Consider the following 18413-nt stretch of genomic DNA (forward strand, 5'->3'; position numbering starts at 1 on the left):
AATAAATAAATCTTTTTTTAAAATGATGGTGTATTCATTTGGAATTTGTCACTCTCCTTCTAATTTACTGTACTTAGCATAATCCCCTCCAATTCTGTCTACACTGTCAAAAATGACAAGAAACTTCATCCTTTTTATTGCAGGATAGTATTCCATTGTGTACATATATACCACATTTTATCCAGTCATTTGTAGTTGAATACTTGGGATGTTTCCATACCTTTTTTGATTTATTTATTTATGCATACGGAACTGGGGTACAGACCAGAGGTGCTGGGGCAGTGAGAGGACTCACCAGAGACTGAACAGAACAGGCAGATCAACGAAGTACACTGCTGAGCAGAGCAGCGGGTGAGACAGGAGAGGTCTGCTGCGCCATGTGGGTCACCTCCGGGGCGAGAATCAAACACACACCAAAGCTGCCGCTAGCTTCACAGTGCTGCGCTTTAACCTGCTGCGCCACCAGGAGAGCCCCTGTTTCCATACTTTTTATCCTTTGTATAGATATCTAGGAGAGGGAGCCCTGGATTATTTGATAGATCAATTTGCTATATTTTGAAGGACCGCCATGCTGTTCCTATGGGAACTGGATCAGGCTACATTCTCACTAACAGTGCATGAGAATTCCCTTTCCTCCACACCCTCACCAACACTTGTCATTGCTGTCCTTCTTGACACAGGCTATTCTTACAGATGTGAGATGGCATCTCATAGTAGTTTTCACTTCCATTTCCCTGATAATTAATTATTATGAGCATTTTTTCTTGTGCTTTTATAGGGCATCTATGTTTTTGGTTTTTTTAAAAAAGTATCTCTTTAGGCCTTTTGCCTGCTTTATATTGGATTATTTCTTTTCATATTTTTGAATTTTTTGATTTTTTCATAGATCTTGGCTATCAGTCCCTTGTTGGATATGTGATAGGCAAATTTTTTTCTTCTCCTTTGTAGGGTGTCTTTTTAAATGAAGGTTTCTTTAAATATGTAGTAGTTTTTAGTTTGATGAGTTCCACTTATATTTTTGTTTGTTTCCCGTGCCATTGTAGCCAAGTCCTCAAAAACATCAGAGCAGCAAATGTCTCAAAGTGTTTTGCCTGTTTTTTTTTATTATTATTATTTTACTCTTGTAAGGAATATAAAGAAACAAAAGAATAGAACAAAATTGAACCAGAACAAATCCTAGAGTTCTGACTGCAGAACTGAGACTAACACAAAGAGAAGGTGGGAAGTGGAGAGCAAAGGGAGGGGACTGATAGAAGACTCTGTATTATGGTGGTTGTGTGTCCTGGTAACAGACATCCGAAGAGGTGTGATCCCAGAACCCCAAATCATATACAGTGTTGTCAACTATTGCCTCCTTTTAAAAAACACAATTTTTAAGCAAAATCACTTATTAATTATACTGTAAGAAATTATATCATTGTTGTTATCAAGCCCTTAATTCTAATAAAATGATAGAAAAGTTTTATCTTTGAAACTGATTCATCATAAAGTTAATGCTAATTTAAAGAGTACCAATTTCATGACAGAAAACAAACTGTCTAAATAAAGTTTGAGATACACCGGTCTACATAAAGTAGTTTTCACTGTTTCCTTTCCATAGGTGTTTTTTTTTTCTTTTTCTTTTTCTTTTTCCTGAATCCAGTCTACAAAAACTTACATTTACAATTTTTGGAAACTCTTGAAATAAATCCTTTCACTGTGAAAATTTGCAACCAAAGGCAATCTTAAATTGATTTAAATCCTATCTTTAAAAGGATAGGACCAAGGATATTGTGAAAAGGAACCAAATCCTATTTATGACTTATTTTATTTCCAAAGTGATTTCAGAATCAGGACCTCAATGTCCTTAACTTCCTGGGCTGTGACCAGTTCATATAACAAGGACTATATCTACCCGTAGGTTGGATTATTACTTATGTGAGGAAGCTGGAAAAATAAGAAATAACTTGCCCCAGTCTCCTGAGTAGCTGAATATGGTTCTTTGACATTTCCCCAGCAGTATATCCTAGGGAGTGGGGTAGACTGTGGGGACCATAGGGAATCTGTCCTTGTCCTGCTCTGTCCCCTGCCTGCTTCTTTCTCTCCCTGCTCCCTGCTCTCTGCTCCTTGGCTTGCAAGTGGCTCTCTCTCTCTCTCTCTCTCTCTCTCTCTCTCTCTCTCTCTCTCTCTCTCTCTCTCTCTCTCTCTCTCTCTCCCCCTGCCCCCCAGGACCTCATAGTTTTGTTTGCCATATCTGTTTTGATGAGTCTCAACATTGCCCACCAGGCTGCCTGCAGGAGAGTGACCTGTTAAACCCAGTTTCTCAGGACTTTCCTCCTTCCCTGGTGTTAACAACAAATGTCCAAATCCTGTACAAACTACGACAGCTGGTCACCCCCAGCTGCATCCTACTTCTGTGTATCTCATATTCAAACTCTCGGAAAGAAGGAAGCTCTGGCTGCATTTCTTTATCTTTTTCCCAGAACACTCCAGTTTTCCCACCATGACTATGCAAAGCTGATGCCTTCTGATTGGACCAAGGTCCAGCAAGGGGGGCGCTGGTGGTAGAGGGAAGTTTCTGGGGTGACTTTCTCAGCAAGCCTGAGAATTTGATCAGTTCCTCTCTCATCTATTTGGCACTTTGTACACCAGTTTGTCACTTGTAGGGGTCCTGAGCTGCTTATGCACATTGAGGGTGAGTGTGGACTGGGGCAAGAGGGGGAGAGCAGGAAGAAACCACTCGTTACCATATCTACCTTTCCCCTTTCAGGAATCTGGTCACATCACACAAGTTCGACTCCTAGTATAGTGTCATGGAAACTCTGGCCCAACTTTCAGTGAAATATTTATCCCACTAGAGCTTGTCCAGTCCAGATTGTAATGTTCACAAAAGAAGATGTTTCAAGAACAGTAAAATCTGGGGAAACCAAGGATTTAAAGTTCTAGTAGCATTTGGATGCAGCACAAAATTCTCTCTGGCTGACAGACTGAAAAACTGAGTCACAGAACTGTGGGTAAATGGGAAATTTCCTTCTACCTTGCCCAATTTCAACACCCTCCACCATCCCACCTGGCCCCCGAAATCAGATCCTTCATTGTTAAAGCATTTTCCCATCTTCATGGAAAAAAGATACCCCCTTTGCTTAAATTCAGTGAACTAGGGAGGGAAGAGAAAGTGAAAGTGTTGTGAAAGTGCTCAAGTCCTGAAGCACATGACTGGTTTTGCAGAGCTGGACATGACCATGACCTGGAGTGTGCGGGCTGGTAGAGGCGCTGGGGCCGGCAGCCCTGGCCCATTACTGCAACCTCCCAGTTCCACAAGCCCTCGAAACACCCTTGTGCCACCAGGCCTGCTCCCTATCACCCTGCCCCCCATGCCCTAAGAGCACCCCCTGCGCCCAGTGTGAGCCCCACCCCTCTCCCTTGCCCTCATGCTAGAGTTCCTGGGGTGCCTCTTGCACATTGCAGCTCATGTGCAGCCTGGGACAACTTGGCCTGCCAGGTACTTCCTCCTCGGTCTGTCACTGTCCACACCTGGACAGCCCTCAGTGGGTCAACCTGAAGTGGGGTGTGCATTTGCACTGACCCATCCACTCTTTGTGTTTGTGTTGTTCTTAAAAGTACAGTTTGTCTCTATTACTCACTAAAGCTAACAACTGATAAAAAAGCAGAAAGTCAAAAACTAGGTACATTATTAAAACAAAGCCAAGTTCAGTGTTTATTGGCAGAGAAGTATATAAAGGTGATCAACCCAGCTTCAAATAAGTTTGTTCTGCCCTGGTAAGGGTAGTGAAGAGCCCTGAATTCCAGAGGTGGGTGGGGCAGAGGAAAATAAAGGCGTAGGGAGCGTACAATAAGGAGTCCCCCTGCACAAAGACACACACACACATGTACACACACACACACTGATCAGGACCCCATGAACCCAGTCATAGATCTCTCTTTCTGCCACTTCAAGGTTACTTCCAGGGTCCTGTTCTTACCCCATCCATGTGCTCACCTGCCATCACCACTGCCAGGCTTAAAGACAACTCCCACCCAGAGACTGTGCTCCAATCACACCCCAGCACCTCATGAGTTCTTGCCCCATCTCACCAGCCTCAGAGGGGAGCTTTACCCGGGCGAGGAGGATCACAATGACATTACAGAGCCAACAACACAGGATAACACATACAGCACCCGCCAGGTGTCTATGAGCAGTGAGGAGAGGGAACGTGCGTGGATTAGGGAGTGAGCTTGGGGTGCACTTGGTAAACATCTACAGACACATCCTGTCTTGTATGACAGCACAGCCCCTCCACCCCCTCCAATACTAGACCCAGTTCTATGGTTGAGTTCTATGGTTGAGGAGAAAGGGTTTTAGAAAATAGGCCTGCTCTGCTCTTTATTTATTCTCCCTTTCAGTATAGCAACAGCAGCTGGAATAGTTGAAGGGTCTCCTAGAGCAGCTGTGAGAAAAGGGTGAAAGCTGCAGAGTACCCAGCCCATGGCCAGGCATCCATGGGGGACTGCGGCGGGCATGGGCCCTCACGTCTGTTTGCTGGTGTGCAAGGTGAAGGAAGGCTGCAGGGAGAAATGGGCCCTGTACCCCAGTTCTGGCCACGACCTTAGTTTCTGTAGTTCTCCCCCGCCTCTGGGGCTCACTACAGCTCTGAGGAGGGGACGTGGAGGCCAGAGACAGAAACTAGACTGGGGAGGCCCTTTTCTAGGGGACTCCCCCAAATATAACAAGTCTACATTTCAGCTCTTCTGTAGGGTCTTGGAAACAATGACTTGCCGTGAAATAACAAATGATGTCGCCTTTATCATAGTTTAATTGACATAAACAAGAATTAAGTTCCCAAGGCATATTTTTTTGGCTACAAAAACACCCCATGACCAAACTTCTAAATAAAGATCCAAAACACTTCTAATATTCGACAATCATTTGTATCCATTCATTCATTTTTCCAACTAGCTTGTTCCAGTTCGGGGTCATGAGAGGACAGAGCCTCTTCTAGCAGCTCAAGGCACAAGGCGGGCGCCCCACCCCCCCATCCACCCCAACACTCACAAGCACCAGACTCACTCGGCCTGGAATGGCGGATAGTCACTCACTTGGCCAAGAGTCCTGTGGCCAAGTCTTTGGGATGTGGGAGGAAACCGCAGAACCTACGAAGACCTGTGTAAACTCCTTACAGTGAGCCTAGACCGGGAACTCATTTGTTCTTCTTATCACTGTCCAAGGAAATGACATGGAACAAAATGACATGATTCAGACAGCGATGCCTCTTTTGAAAGTGGTACCACTGTGTAAAGTGGGGCAGGGAATGGGCTACTTGTATCTGTGGGGCGTCTCTGCTCACAATCATGCAACCCTGGGCCTCAGGAACTCTCAGGCATGCCACGTCACGCTTACTCTGGGATAAACAGGGGTATACAAGTTGCAGTCTTCACTCAGAAGTAGCCACCTGGGATCCAGACTTGGCCTGCCCAGACCAGGAAGCAAAGCTGAGTGCCGGACGCTGTGGGGCGTGTTTCACACATGGCTCAGCTGCGTAGTCTTTGCTCTCTGGCGTCTTCCAAGTTGAAAGGGATCAAAGAAATCCCCGTCATAATGAGCATGCATGGATTCCATGGAAAAGAAGGCAAATATGTTTAAAAGATTACCGTACTGGCTCTAAGTTTCTGCTAGAGGATTGCACGAGGACCCGAGACATCAGGATAGACACCTGCATGGTAGGAGGCCCTGGACAGCCCCACTTCTCCCACTGGGTCTCCTTGGAGCACCCGGGACTTTAAGGACTGCAATTAAGGTCAGCAAAGGGCTGCCTTTGGAGAGAGCCCTGGAGACGGGCTATCAGTGGCACCGATCACACCTGTGGGAGTCTTGCCGTAAACACAAAGGAGCTTCTGTTCTGATCGCTGGATCAAACAGAATCTCACCCTGTGAAAATTTGTTTTCACATGTTTTCCAATGTGCAATTGTTGGTAGGGTTTGTAATACAGCTCTGATGAAGTCCACACCTTCTTGGGGAAGTCCTTCTTGGGGAAGTCAACTCAAACAGCATCTTGTGCTCATTTCCAATTTGAATTTGGAAACCTAAGGAGCACTTAGGCCTATCTTGGGCTGCTTAGAGGTGACCATCTGCCAGCTTGCCAGGGATAGCCATGGTTTCTGTTCTGGTCTTGTTGTAATTATTAATAGTAATCTCTTTTCCCTACCACAAGTGCTCTGGTGCATACTTGAGTATAAGTTCACCCTAGCTAGCTGACACACTGCTATCAAAACTAAGGTTAGGCCCTCCCTAGTGGTGCAGTGGGTTAAAGCACAACACTAAGAAGCTAAAGCCACTTCAGCATGAATTTGATCCCCGCCCCGGAAGTGACCCACATGGTGTGGCAGACCTCTCATAACCCGCCCGCTGCTCCCCTCAGCGGTGGACTTCGTCAGTCAGCCTGTTTGCTCCCCACTCTGTCTCCGGTGAATCCTCTCACCGCCCCTGCCTCTGGCCTGTATCCCAGTTCTGGCCTGTATCCCAGTTCTGTATGGATAAATAAATAAATTTTAAAAACAAAAACAAACAAACAAAAAACTAAGGTTAGAGATTCTATATTTCATTCACCTGATCATCCATTTAAACAAATATTTTCCCAGTCACCGAACATCTTCTATTTCTAACTGACACAACAGTGTTCTTAGAAAAGACAATTTGTCTCATCAAACGTGGGGTTTCTGATTGAAATACTTTTGATTTATCTGCCTTTCTTTTGTTTTACTCACTATTATCAATCCTCTGAAATTGGCACTTATGAGTTCAGCCAGCATTAATTCTTTCATATCTTGATATCAAGTCATTTTATGCTATTTTTGTCTTTAATAGGGTGAAGGTTTAAAAAATGGAAATATATATCAATATATATATTCCAGTCAATTTCATTAAAGCGTGATTCTAACCATGATGTCTTGAAAACTTACATAAAGGATGTTGACTTGTTTTCCATAGCCCTGTAGTTAAATAGGCCTGCTGGGAAATCACATTCAGTGGTTTATGATTCTGGTGATTAATGCCTATCATGGCAAATGCTTGTTTAAGTTGCATTATAAAAGCCAATCATGGCCCAGTTCTATAATAGGTTAGCTCTGCCTGCAAAATCACCGTTTGCCCTTACAGTAATCTTTTATCTCTTCACTCGTCTTTCCCTTTAAATGATACTTTTTTGTGTGTTAGCTCATTTTGAATCATGAATTGCCAGCATATGGAGCCATTAAACAAGAAATAGCCTTGTGCCTTCCCTGGTTAACAGAAATGAAGCTGAAAATTTAGCCCCTTGGTATCATTATTGTAACTCTCTATACGGCTGGAGGAAAATCAAATCTCAAGTTCTTCCCGCGTTCCTTATGCCTTTCCCAGCATATTTCAGTGTATGGCAGTAGGCAGATTGGTTCATAAAAGCAATTTTTAAACCCAGAAATTAAATTAAACCAAAATGCATGGTGTACTTCTAGTTCAAATAGCGTTTCTTCCAGAAAGAACATCTCCACAGTTAGGGCAGTGACAATAATAGTATTTTTCATGACGATCTGAGTTACTGAGCATTTATAGATTGCAGAATACACTTATTGTTTCCCAGAGACCCCTCTCAGCAAAAATGACTATTGCTGAAAAGGTCTTAGTTTGGTCTGTGTGTTTTGTGTTCAGGTGTATAGTATAGTCAATGCAAGGACTAAGGACAGTCATTTCTCAGATTGTTTTCAGCTCCTTTTTTCAAGGAAGAGGAACAAAGGGCCTGTAATGAGACTGATAGAAGCTTTCTCCCAGAGAATAGTCAGAAAGTTTGAGTATTCAAGAAAACCTTTACTATAAATATATATCCAGACTTCATGGCCCTTAATGATTTATGTTAATTGTCTTCCCTGATAATGCTGTTTTCTTTTGTATATTTTGCCAAGGAAGAGGTCTATTCTGTGTGCGTGTGTCTACGTATGTTTGGAGGGATGGGGTCCGAGTAACTTGAACACATGACCCACCGAGAGGGTTCCTTAAGCTGCCTGGGAATGAGTCGTTGAGAACATGGAGAAGTGCATCCCCCATATGGCCCATCGGGGAGTCAGTGTTTTGAAGGGCTGCTCTCTCTCCAGACTGTCTCAGCCAGCACAGTCTCCATCTCCATATGGATCTCTTCTGCTTGGCTTGCACTCACCTGGAAGGCAGGCAAGGAGCAGGGTGGCTGCTGTTGGGTGATGTGTGTCCCACTGTCTTGGCCTCCTTTTTCTCCGGCTGTACCTCTGCACTGTGTCAGTGACAGCTGTTGGGAGCTGTAGGGGCTGGGCTCTTCATACATCACATTAAGCCATGGCGCATGGACATCAGGTTAGGCTGGAGCTCTGATGCAGCAATGCTGGGAAAGGACTCTCTCTTTCCCCTCCCTTGCCCCCTCCAACCTTCTTCCTAGACCCCAAGCACTGTTCAGCCTTCAGTCATTTGAAGAGAAATACACAAACACACAATAGCTATGGAAAGGATCAGGATCAGGATAACCTGGACCTGGAGGCCTGAGCACAGATCCTGCATTCGTCAATATTTGTCCCGGAGGAAATAGTAAGGTTAAAGAGAGCTCAGCTGGTGTTTACCCATAGGCCACCAATACAGAAACAGCATGATTAGATCCTCCTTAAAGCAAGATTACCAGATAATTCTGTTGCAAAGTCATGACGACCTTGAGCTATCTGCCCTGTCAACCCAACTGCCTGTTTTCATGCCACCAAGGTACAGCTGTACTTTGTTGAACAGTAGCCGTATCTTGTTGGATTTCAAGAAAAATTCTATTCATAGTTGAAGGTTTCCATCTTCCTTTCCTGACGTGAATTTAGTTTGCTCCCTGGCATGTCTGCTTTCCTTGTGGTTTATATCTTTTGTCCTTTAGGGGTTTCCGTACCTTTTTGTCCTCAATGGCCATATTATGGGCCTCACAGTGCCAAAATACACAGGTGACGAGTTCAGGATCTTCAGGCCGCTATTGTTTTGCACACATTCTTCCTCTACATTAACCTAAAACCTGGCCTGGGCAGCCCAGACTGGGTCAAGGTATGACCAGCCTGCTAACCACTGTCCTCCCCCCTCATGTGACAGGGCCACTGAAGGTTAAAATGCCATTCTCTTCCTACTAGGGACAGTGTTGCTTGTGGAGCTAGCCAGCTAATGTCGCTTAGATTATTTTCCCATCTCTCTCTCTCTCTTTTTTTGTGGACATTGTGCCTTCTATTTTCACTTTCTGGGACATTTGCCAGTTTTTCAAGGACTGGGTAAAGAACAAAGTAAATATTTGCAGGTAGTTTAAAAGGAGAATGCGTACCTTGGATGTAACTTTGGGCATCCAGAGAAAAGCCTTTTAATTGTCTTTCAGATATCTTAATTAACCTCAGAGATGCACAAAGTTGGTCTTACTGGTTTACTCTTCAGATTTGTTAGCAACTTGTGTGTTTGTATGTGTGTGTTGGGCAAGAGGGAAGGAATCAGGGAAAGTTTACACAGCTGACTATAAACTTTGTAAAATCCATTTTAAGAGAAAGAAATTGTGTTAAAAGTAAACTAACTCTGTATCTCTTAGTCCCGCCCTTAAATAGTAAGAATGCTTTTCCTTAAAGCTTTCAGGTATATCCTTTCAAATTTTGAAAGAGATTTCCCTGAGAGTTGGAACATTCAGGAGCTGGCTGTTCAGGAACGCCTATCAGCTTATTTGGGAGACTGAGTCTCGGTCTAAGATTAAAGATAACAGAGCACTGGCTTCCAGCAAAGGTTCACGCCTGTGTGAACTGTTTTCCTTCCTTGGCGGCGGAATCCCAGCACTTTGCGGCGTGGAAAACTGGTCTGGCTTCGGGGTAGGAAAGCCATCACCTGTTGGTGCCTCCCGGAGCGCAGCGCGGCGCGCCGCGCCACGGGGGCCCGCCCCGGGCTGGGGTGGTGGCGGCCGGCGCGGGAGCACAGCCCCCACTCCTCGCGGGCCCGTCCCGCTGGCGGCCGGACAGACGCGGGGACGCGGGGACGCAAGACGGAAGGACGGGGGAGGCCCGGCGCTGGAATGCAGTTTTCTTGGGCGAGAGCGACTTTGCACCGGAGTGGAGAATAGTTTGGGGTGGGGTTTCGCACCGTCCCCTCCTCCTCACCCCCAGGGCCCCTTCCTGGCGCTTTCTGAGAGCTTTCAGAACTGCGCACAGAAGTTTAAAGAGCAGCGAGGAGCCTGCGCCGTAGGCAGGGACAATGGAAGAAAATGAAAGCCAGAAATGTGAGCCATGTCTTCCTTACTCAGCAGACAGCAGACAGATGCAGGGTAAGTAACAGACTCATTCAAAGATGGAGTTCCAGTTACGCGTGACCCTCGCCGCTTGCTGCTTTTTATAACTGGAGACAGGGCGCCTGGCAGAGAGAAAGCCTGTTTCTTGGGTGCTGTCTTTTCAAAACGGAGCGGAGAGTTTTGATTTCTTGGGTCTCGCTTTATCTCTGGCAGGATTTTCTTAAACAGCCCAAGAAGTGGTGTGGTGATGTCACATTTGCAACTCAGCAGGGAGTCGGTTTATGCTCTCTCTCTCTCTCTCTCTCTCTGGGCAGTGACACAATATCGCCAAGTAACTTTTATCGCAAAGCAACTTTGAATCCTCACTGCTCCAGCGGTGGCAGAAGGAGCTGTTTCTGTGACGCTTGTCTGGAAGACGGCAGAATTTCCATTCATTGATTGGGGGATTCCATGAGGCAAATGCCTGTTGGATGCAAGTTTGGTAGTCTTTTCCAATAAAATCACAGCGTTTAGGGATGTTTTATTTTACGGAGTAGCCAACAGCAGGGGAACATTTTTAATTTTAACACATGGATGCTAGGTGGAACCCGGAATTTCTGCTCTTTTTTTTTTTTTTTTGAAGTTAGGTATTGTTAGACAATTTTACTATATTTTTCGGGGCAGTTTCCCTTTAATTGTGTTTATAATAATTGACTTGTCTTTTCCATAGGGAATTTCCAGAGGCTTATGTGGTTCCAAAGAAGGATTTCACAGTGGGGTTGGGTGGAGGAAGGACCCTACCCTCTAGTATCTGGTGTCTGTGATGCCAGAGTCTGTCCTGTAATCCACGCAGGCAGCATGCTCATGAAGGGCGCAATCTGGATCCATCCCCGCCCACCCTACCCCAGGTTCATCCAGGGGCCGGTTAATAACTAAAGACGTGCTTTCTTTCAAGGCAGCCGGGCTGTGCGTAGGAGTAGGGATTATGCACTGGGGAAAAGGTGTGTGTTTTTTAAAAAGGCAAAAGGGAAGTAACAAATGACTCATCCACAGTGGAAATGCAAAACCATGCCAGATTGAAGAAAATGCAATTACAATAGACAACCCCAGCCCCCTACCCCTTCCTACCCCGCCCCCCACAGCGAAATGCAGAAAATTCAAAGCTTGATAAACCCTGGAGGATACCTAAATCTTACAGTCATCTGTCTAGGTGTCTGGGTTTGTACTTCCAAAGAAAAGCATTCTGCTGTGGGCGCCTGCTGGGGGGGGGGGGGGTCCACCAGAAAGAAAGCTTTCTTAGCTTCCTGGGGGGGGGGGGGGGGGGGTCCACCAGAAAGAAAGCTTTCTTAGCTTCCTCTCTCCTTTTTTTCATTCTTCCTCCCTCCCTCTCCCCCCCTCCCCTTACTTGATGGGACCGGATCCTACTGTAGGAATTTAGCCTCTGGGCTGTTGAAATAAATGACTCTGAATCTAAGGCAATTAGAATGGGCAACCAATTTGGGAAACAAACTTTCGAACAACCACGGCAATTCAAATATGCTGAAGAGGCTTGAGGTGGTCAGGTTGAGGGAGTGCCATCACTTTATCACTTATTCAATGAATATCGAGCATTTGTTCAATTGTAGTCAGTGTTTCAGCTGCTGGGAATCCAGCAACTACAAAGTAGACTAAATATATTTGTCTTCAATGAACTACACTCTTAGGGCCAAATTGGTCTGGGAGAGTGAGGGTGGAGGAGGGAGGTGTGATGGTGGAGACAGCAGTGAACAAGTAAGTGAAGTATATAGTGTGGTAGACGCAGGGTTGCCAGATTGAGCAAATAAAAATGCACCGAGTATGTCTTTTAGTATATATATATATATCCTTTGCACTGTTGGGGACAAGCTTGCCAAAATTGTTCATTATTTATCTGAATTTTAAATTTAGCTGGGCATCCTGCATTTTACCTAGAAACCCAGTTAGAAGGAAATGAGGCTTCAGGGGGAAATAAGGCAGTGAAAGGAATAGGGGGTTCATGGGTAGAGATGGGGGAAACTGTAGAAAGGATCAGGCGAGCCCCATAGTCAGTATCTGAACTAATGTTCAAAAGAAGCCAGCAAGGCAATGGCAAAACAAGTTCAAAGAACAAAAGGAACATGGAAAAAAGATGGGAAAATAACCCACGTGGAGGGGGGGAGAAGGGCAAGGATCCAAAGAGGAGACTGACGCGAGGAACCAGGCAAGAACATCGGTCGTCTGCACCAGCGGGTAGTGGAGCAGGTGGCAGACAAGAATTAGGTATATGTAAAAAAAAGCCACAATAATTTGTTAAAGGCTGGGATGTGGAATACAAGAGAAACAGCAAAGACTCAAAAATGACACCAAAAATTTTGGTCTGCACATCTGGAAGAGTGGCGCTGTCTTTTTTACCTGAGTGGGAAAGCAGTCAGTAGCTAGGACAGTGTTTGTCATCCGGGAGATGTGGAGGAGGCAGAAAGCTTTCAGGCGTGCCAATGTGTGTTTGGATATTCGTGACTGGAACTGTGGAGGGAGGGCAGGCACTCCAAGAAAGCTACTAGGATTGGGTCTATGTACAGAAGGAAAGATTCAAGACTTGTGCCTGGGAAGTAAGAATCCACGCTTGATTTCTGAGACGCCACTTAGTTTTGGGGGCTCCGATGTTGGAAGGGGTGTGGTTTTTGTTTTTGGTTCTTGGACAGCAGGAGGACCACACAAGGAGGTGAGGCCTCTGATGGTCACATCACAATCCCAATCCCTCCGTTCCTCTCCTGGCCATCTCGCCATTGTATTTTTTATATATTGCTTATTTTTCACCAAATCACAATGTGGTATTCCAGGGTCAAGACTGTGTTTTCATCTTTTACAGCCCCAGCACCTAACATCACCACCAGAAGTTAATAAATAGTATTGAATAAGATTAATTATACCTTATTGAAAAAGATTAATTATACCTCTCCATGACTTTGATCCACTATAGGGAAAGATCCCTTGGGTGATCATGTAACTTACTGTTTTAACTGAGAAACTTTGAGTGAAAGGGAACACTATAAATAATTTCACGGAGACAACAGTTGCAACCCAGGATTGTTTTGGCAAACTGGGACATATGGTCACCTCAAGGATAACTTATCAATGCAGTTTCCATTGTCTATTCCTGGCTGAATAGACAGGCTGCGTAGCTAAGTAACATTTTAAAAGTATCCCGCAAAGTGCATGGTGCAAAGTAGGCACTCAGAAATTATTAATTGAATTTGACTCTAATTATATCACGCTCCTTTTCAAGACCAAGGGCTCCTTGGCCTCATGGCGGGTGAGGTTTCCATGGGGTGCCCACATCAGCCCAGAACAGCGCTGAGGTGTCTGCCTTTGCGCTGTCCCCTAAAATCACGGACCCTATGTTGGTAGAGTGCTGTCAGTCTCCTGCTTGATGCCCATCCTCCCAACCCTCCCGCTTGCCAATGTTTTAAGGTAGTATTTTTTTTTTTAAGATTTTATTTGTATATACAGAACTGGGGTACAGGCCAGAGGCTCAGGGGCAGCGAGAGGATTCACCAGAGACAGAGTGGGGAGCAGAACAGGCAGATCGACAAAGTACACTGCCCAGGGGAGCAGCGGGCGGGTCAGGAGAGGTCTGCCGCGCCATGTGGTCACCTCCGGGGCAGGCGGGAATCGAACTCATGTGGAAGTGGCTTAAACTTCTTAGTGCTGTGCTTTAACCCGCTGCGCCACCAGGGAGGGCCTTAAGGTAGTATTTTTTATGGTGATAGTCATTTTGCAAGATATAAATGTATCAAAGCAATACAGGGCACAACTTAAACTTATACAAAGCGATATGTCTGTTATATCTCCATGAAGGTGGAAGAGCCTTTGCAGCCCCCACATTGTGGGTCCCAGACATTAGTTAGGTCTTTGCTTAGAAACCTCTAAAAATGCCCTATTGATCTCGGTTCCTTATCCTATTTTTCCTTCAGAGCAGTCATCACTGTGATATTTATATTATACAGTATTTGTTTGTTATCTGTTTCTCTAATTATAATGTAGGTCTTCCCTGAAGGAAGGGAGATAAGACTAACCTGAGCAACGCTTCACTGTATCCTAATGTTTCTCAGAGTGCTAATAAGCAGGCCCTCAATAAATATTTGTGTACATGAATCAATCAACTCAACAACACTTGAGAACAGAAGTCTCTTCTGGCTATTTCTGATTGACCTAAAATCTATACCAGAAGTCCTTTTAATCACTTAAACTTAATAAGTTATTTTTGGGAGAAGATGGTGGTCTGACTTTAGCTATAATTTCTGTACCGTTCTATATATGGTGGTGATCTTTATGATATTAACTATGATATGATAGGGGACTATCCTATCCCTAACAAGAACCCATATCCTATATATTGCACATATTAGTCAGATAGCCTGATTGCTGCAACAGCCCAGACCCCCTCCCCCCATCTCAGTGGTTTAGCATAACTGAAATTAGTTTCTTGAACACAGTCTAATGTGAATAGTGCTGGTCAATCCTGGGTGACTCACCACTAGCCGGGCTCTGGGACCCAGGCACAATTGTCTAGTACCATACCATTCCTCAGGATCATCTGTTCAGCCTGCCCTTCTGCCCACATAGCACTGACCGGAATCAGTTCAAGGCCCCAGCTAGATAAAGGGGCTGGAAAAACGTGGCCTTCTGTGTGTATGCAATAGTTAATGTCATGATAGATAAAATAAGATGGTTACCATCCTAGGACAAGACAGGTCACACACCCAAACAAAACAGCAGCTCCCCAGAACCCCAGAATGTTCCTAGAACAAGAGAGCATCTCAGCAGAATTTCAAAATCTACATCTTGTAGACCCCTGACCAGAAGCTACCACAAGAACCACAAAGACGCTGAAGTCTACCTACTCTTCACCTTGGAGTGAAACCCTAGGGAAGCCCTGGGGCCTGTTGCTGGCTCTTGGTGGAGAGCACACCTGGAATGCCTGATCCCGCCCCTTGGAGCAGGCTAAGCCTGTGGAGTCTAAGGGCAGCCAAGAAGCCAGCCTTGCTGGCTCCCTCCAGACAACTTGCAGTGTGAATATCTTCCTATGGATAGCCTGGCTTCCATCCTCTGCCTACTTCCTAGGCTCAGGGCCCAGTCCCACCCTCTGTGTTTACTCTCCAGAATGTCTGCATCCCAGCTAGGAAGCCCTTTGAAACGCAAATTGTCTTGGGCAGGCCAGCCTTCCTGTCCCCACCATGCAGTGGATAATTTTGGAGAGGTGTTCTCCATTCTGCTTGGAGGGGCTGCTGGAGTAGTTGCTCTGGGCTGTGCAGAGTGTGGGACGCAGGAAGGGGACCCTGGAAGCCTGTCTGCATGCTGCTGCTCCCCTACTTATTTGGCATGGATTCCCAGAGTAGCAAACAGCTAGAAACACTTGTGTTTAAAATGTTAGCGTCAAAGTACTTTGCAGAGAAGGAATAGAACTGATTTTCCATTTTGATGACTTGGATAATATAAATGTGGATAATGTGGAATTGGTGACTTATCAATTATATCAAGTATTACAAGAATTTTGGCTAACAAAAACTCATACACATGCATACTCAAAAGGAAAGTTAATTTTTCAGATGCTACACATCTTTACTAACCTGAGATATGGGAGCTAGGCATTGTCAGTATCCAGGTGTACCCAGCTGTTGCTGTTATTTTTGTATTATTAAAGAAGAGGACTCTAAAAAGGCAGCCGTCATGAGGATCCATGTAATGAGTCAATAACCTAAATAAGTGAAATTAAAGTTAATCTCCCAAAAGCTTTTGAGCCAGTAGTTCTGTCTTCTTTCCCTTTCTGTGTGAAACTAATGAAAAGTCCAACAATTAGCTAATCTGGAACATTTCCCTCTCTTTCCTCATTAGTATCTGATCGAGATGTTTATGATTATCAGCATAACATGAAATAAAGGGTAGATAAGAAGAATTATTCCCAGAACACACATCTTGGTAGGGTACCAGGAAACCAACCTGAGATTCAAATATTCTCTATGCCCAATCAAACACTGTTGTGACTAGAGTTCTATAAAGATGTTTCTAGGTAGAGACCAGGGAAACTGTTGGCCTTTGACTGTTTGTGTAAACTGTGGGCACCTGTTGATCGATCTACACCTGGGGATCACCAGTGAGAAGGTTGGTTCTCCATTGATCTGAAACTTAAATCTACCTCTGTCAAATATTGTATATGTTTTAGCCTGCATATAAATTTTTTTTTTTTTTAAGATCCTGGGGCTAGAGAAAACTTGATAGGTTCAAGGGGGAAAGTTCTGCTGGTGGTTGTAACAAGGAAAACAAAGAACAGAAAGTGACCTGAGATCTGAAGGACCCAGATTATTAACCTGCATATAAATTTTAAAGATAATTAGCTAATAAATTGTCACTAGAAACTTTTTTTTTAAATTAGAATAAATTTGAAGGGTTTAGAGCTAGTAAACTCTGCTTACAAATGCAAGTCAACCATCTCACCTGTTTTTTTAAAGAATTTTTTATTTCTGCATACAGAACTGGGGTACAGGTCAGAGGTGGAGGGAGCGGTAGTGAGAGGATTCACCAGAGACAGAGTGGGGACCAGAACATGCCAATTGACAAAGTACACTGCTGAGGGGAGCAGAGGGCAGGTCAGGAGAGATCGTGCCACGCCATGTGGGTCATCTCTGGGGCGGGGATCAAACTCATGCTGAAGTGGCTTTAGCTTCCTAGTGTTGTGCTTTAACCCACTGTGCTACCAGGGAGGGCCTATTTCCTTATTGTTATTTCTGGTCTCATCCTGATATCAATATTTATATGTATAAATCTGAAGGTGATTTCTGAAACATTTGCTTCATTTCCAAGTTCAAAAGCAGCTATTATAATCATAGACATGTGAACCACTTCAAAATTCTATTCCCCACGTTAGAATAAACCAACTAGGGGCCTCCCTGATGGTGCAGCAAGCTAAAGCACAGCACAGCAAGCTAGCCGCAGCTGCTTCATTGCAAGTTTGATCCCTGGCTCTCCAGAGCTGACTCACATGGAGCAGCAGGCTTCTCCTTGGTCACCCACTGCTCCCCTCAGCAGTGGATTTCAGTAGACCTGCCTGTTCTGTGACCTGCTCTGTCTCTGGTGAATCCTCTCACCCCACTCCCACCACTTGCACCTCTGGCCTATATATACTCCAGTTCTTGTATTTTTTTGTACATTTTTTTTCAATTTATTTTATAAAATAATTTTTTTTAATTCTTAAATGGAAAAGATGTAGTGTATTGTCAAAGGCCTTGACCTAGACACCCTGCGCTAACCTGTCCTGAGGTACAAATTGACTGCTGCTTAGCAATGAAAAAGCCAGCAATGACAATGCTTTAAATGTAGGATGTGTCCAAAGAATCTCCACTTATTGTCTGTATGAATATTCCTGTCAACTGGGAAAAGAGCGTTACAGGTTTTTAAAAAAGAAGAGAAAATAATGAACTCTCAAAATCACTTCAGGAGCTGGCCAGGTTCTCACAGTGAGTGGTTCCTACCCAGTCTTGCCCATATAGGTAGAAAAAGGTGTTCTTGCCCACTGAGTGCCTGGAAAAGGCAGTGGACCAAATCTAGGACTCACTAGAACTAGTCTAGAACAAATAATTTAGCCTCCTTCAACTTTTCTGTCTTCAATAGAAAGGTGAGGAAGGGGGCCCTCCCTGGTGGCCTAGTGGGTTAAAGCCCAACACTAAGAAGCAAAAGCCATTTCAGCATGAGTTCGATCCCAGCCCCAGAGGTGACTCACATGGTGCAGCAGACCTCCTGACCCACCCGCTGCTCCCCTCAGCAGTGTACTTGTCAGTCAGCCTGTTCTGCTCCCCGCTCTGTCTCTAGTGAATTCTCTCACCTCCCCCTGCACCTCTGGCCTGTACCCCAGTTCTGTGTGCAGAAATAAATAAATCTTTTTAAAAAATAATAAGGAAATAATCAGACTCCCAGAGACTTTTTCCCTCTAAAGTTTTCTTTAGTTACATGTGAAGGTCAGGGACAACCCATTTGTCTGCAAACTGTTCTGACCACTGTTCTTGTTTGGAGTTACCTCAGGGAGAGATGAAAATAGAGTTTTCACTGCAGCTTCTTTAGTTCTAAAGTGTAGTTTTTCCTGTTTTTTTTGAGTGTTGATTCCCCCCGCCCCGCCCTTGCCTTCAAAA

The 18413-nt window shown here is 44.7% G+C and overlaps 1 protein-coding gene across 4 annotated transcripts in view; it reads left to right on the forward strand.

Annotated features, from left to right (window-relative positions):
- The window catches only part of KIAA1217 (KIAA1217 ortholog), a 396114-nt gene that overhangs the window by 122497 nt on the left and 255204 nt on the right, over positions 1-18413 (forward strand). For 3 of the 4 annotated variants that reach the window (XM_012731297.1, XM_012731301.1, XM_004691304.2), the window contains exon 1: positions 9940-10290. The exons of the other annotated variant lie outside the window; for it this stretch is intronic. In XM_012731297.1, the coding sequence (XP_012586751.1) occupies positions 10221-10290 (70 nt within the window). In that variant the 5' untranslated portion in view covers positions 9940-10220. Of the gene's footprint in view, positions 1-9939; positions 10291-18413 lie in introns of those variants that run through there. 4 annotated transcript variants of the gene reach the window in all.

Source organism: Condylura cristata, unplaced genomic scaffold, assembly GCF_000260355.1.
Source record: "Condylura cristata isolate star-nosed mole 26May11 unplaced genomic scaffold, ConCri1.0 scaffold00030, whole genome shotgun sequence".
Classification (NCBI taxonomy): domain Eukaryota; kingdom Metazoa; phylum Chordata; class Mammalia; order Eulipotyphla; family Talpidae; genus Condylura; species Condylura cristata.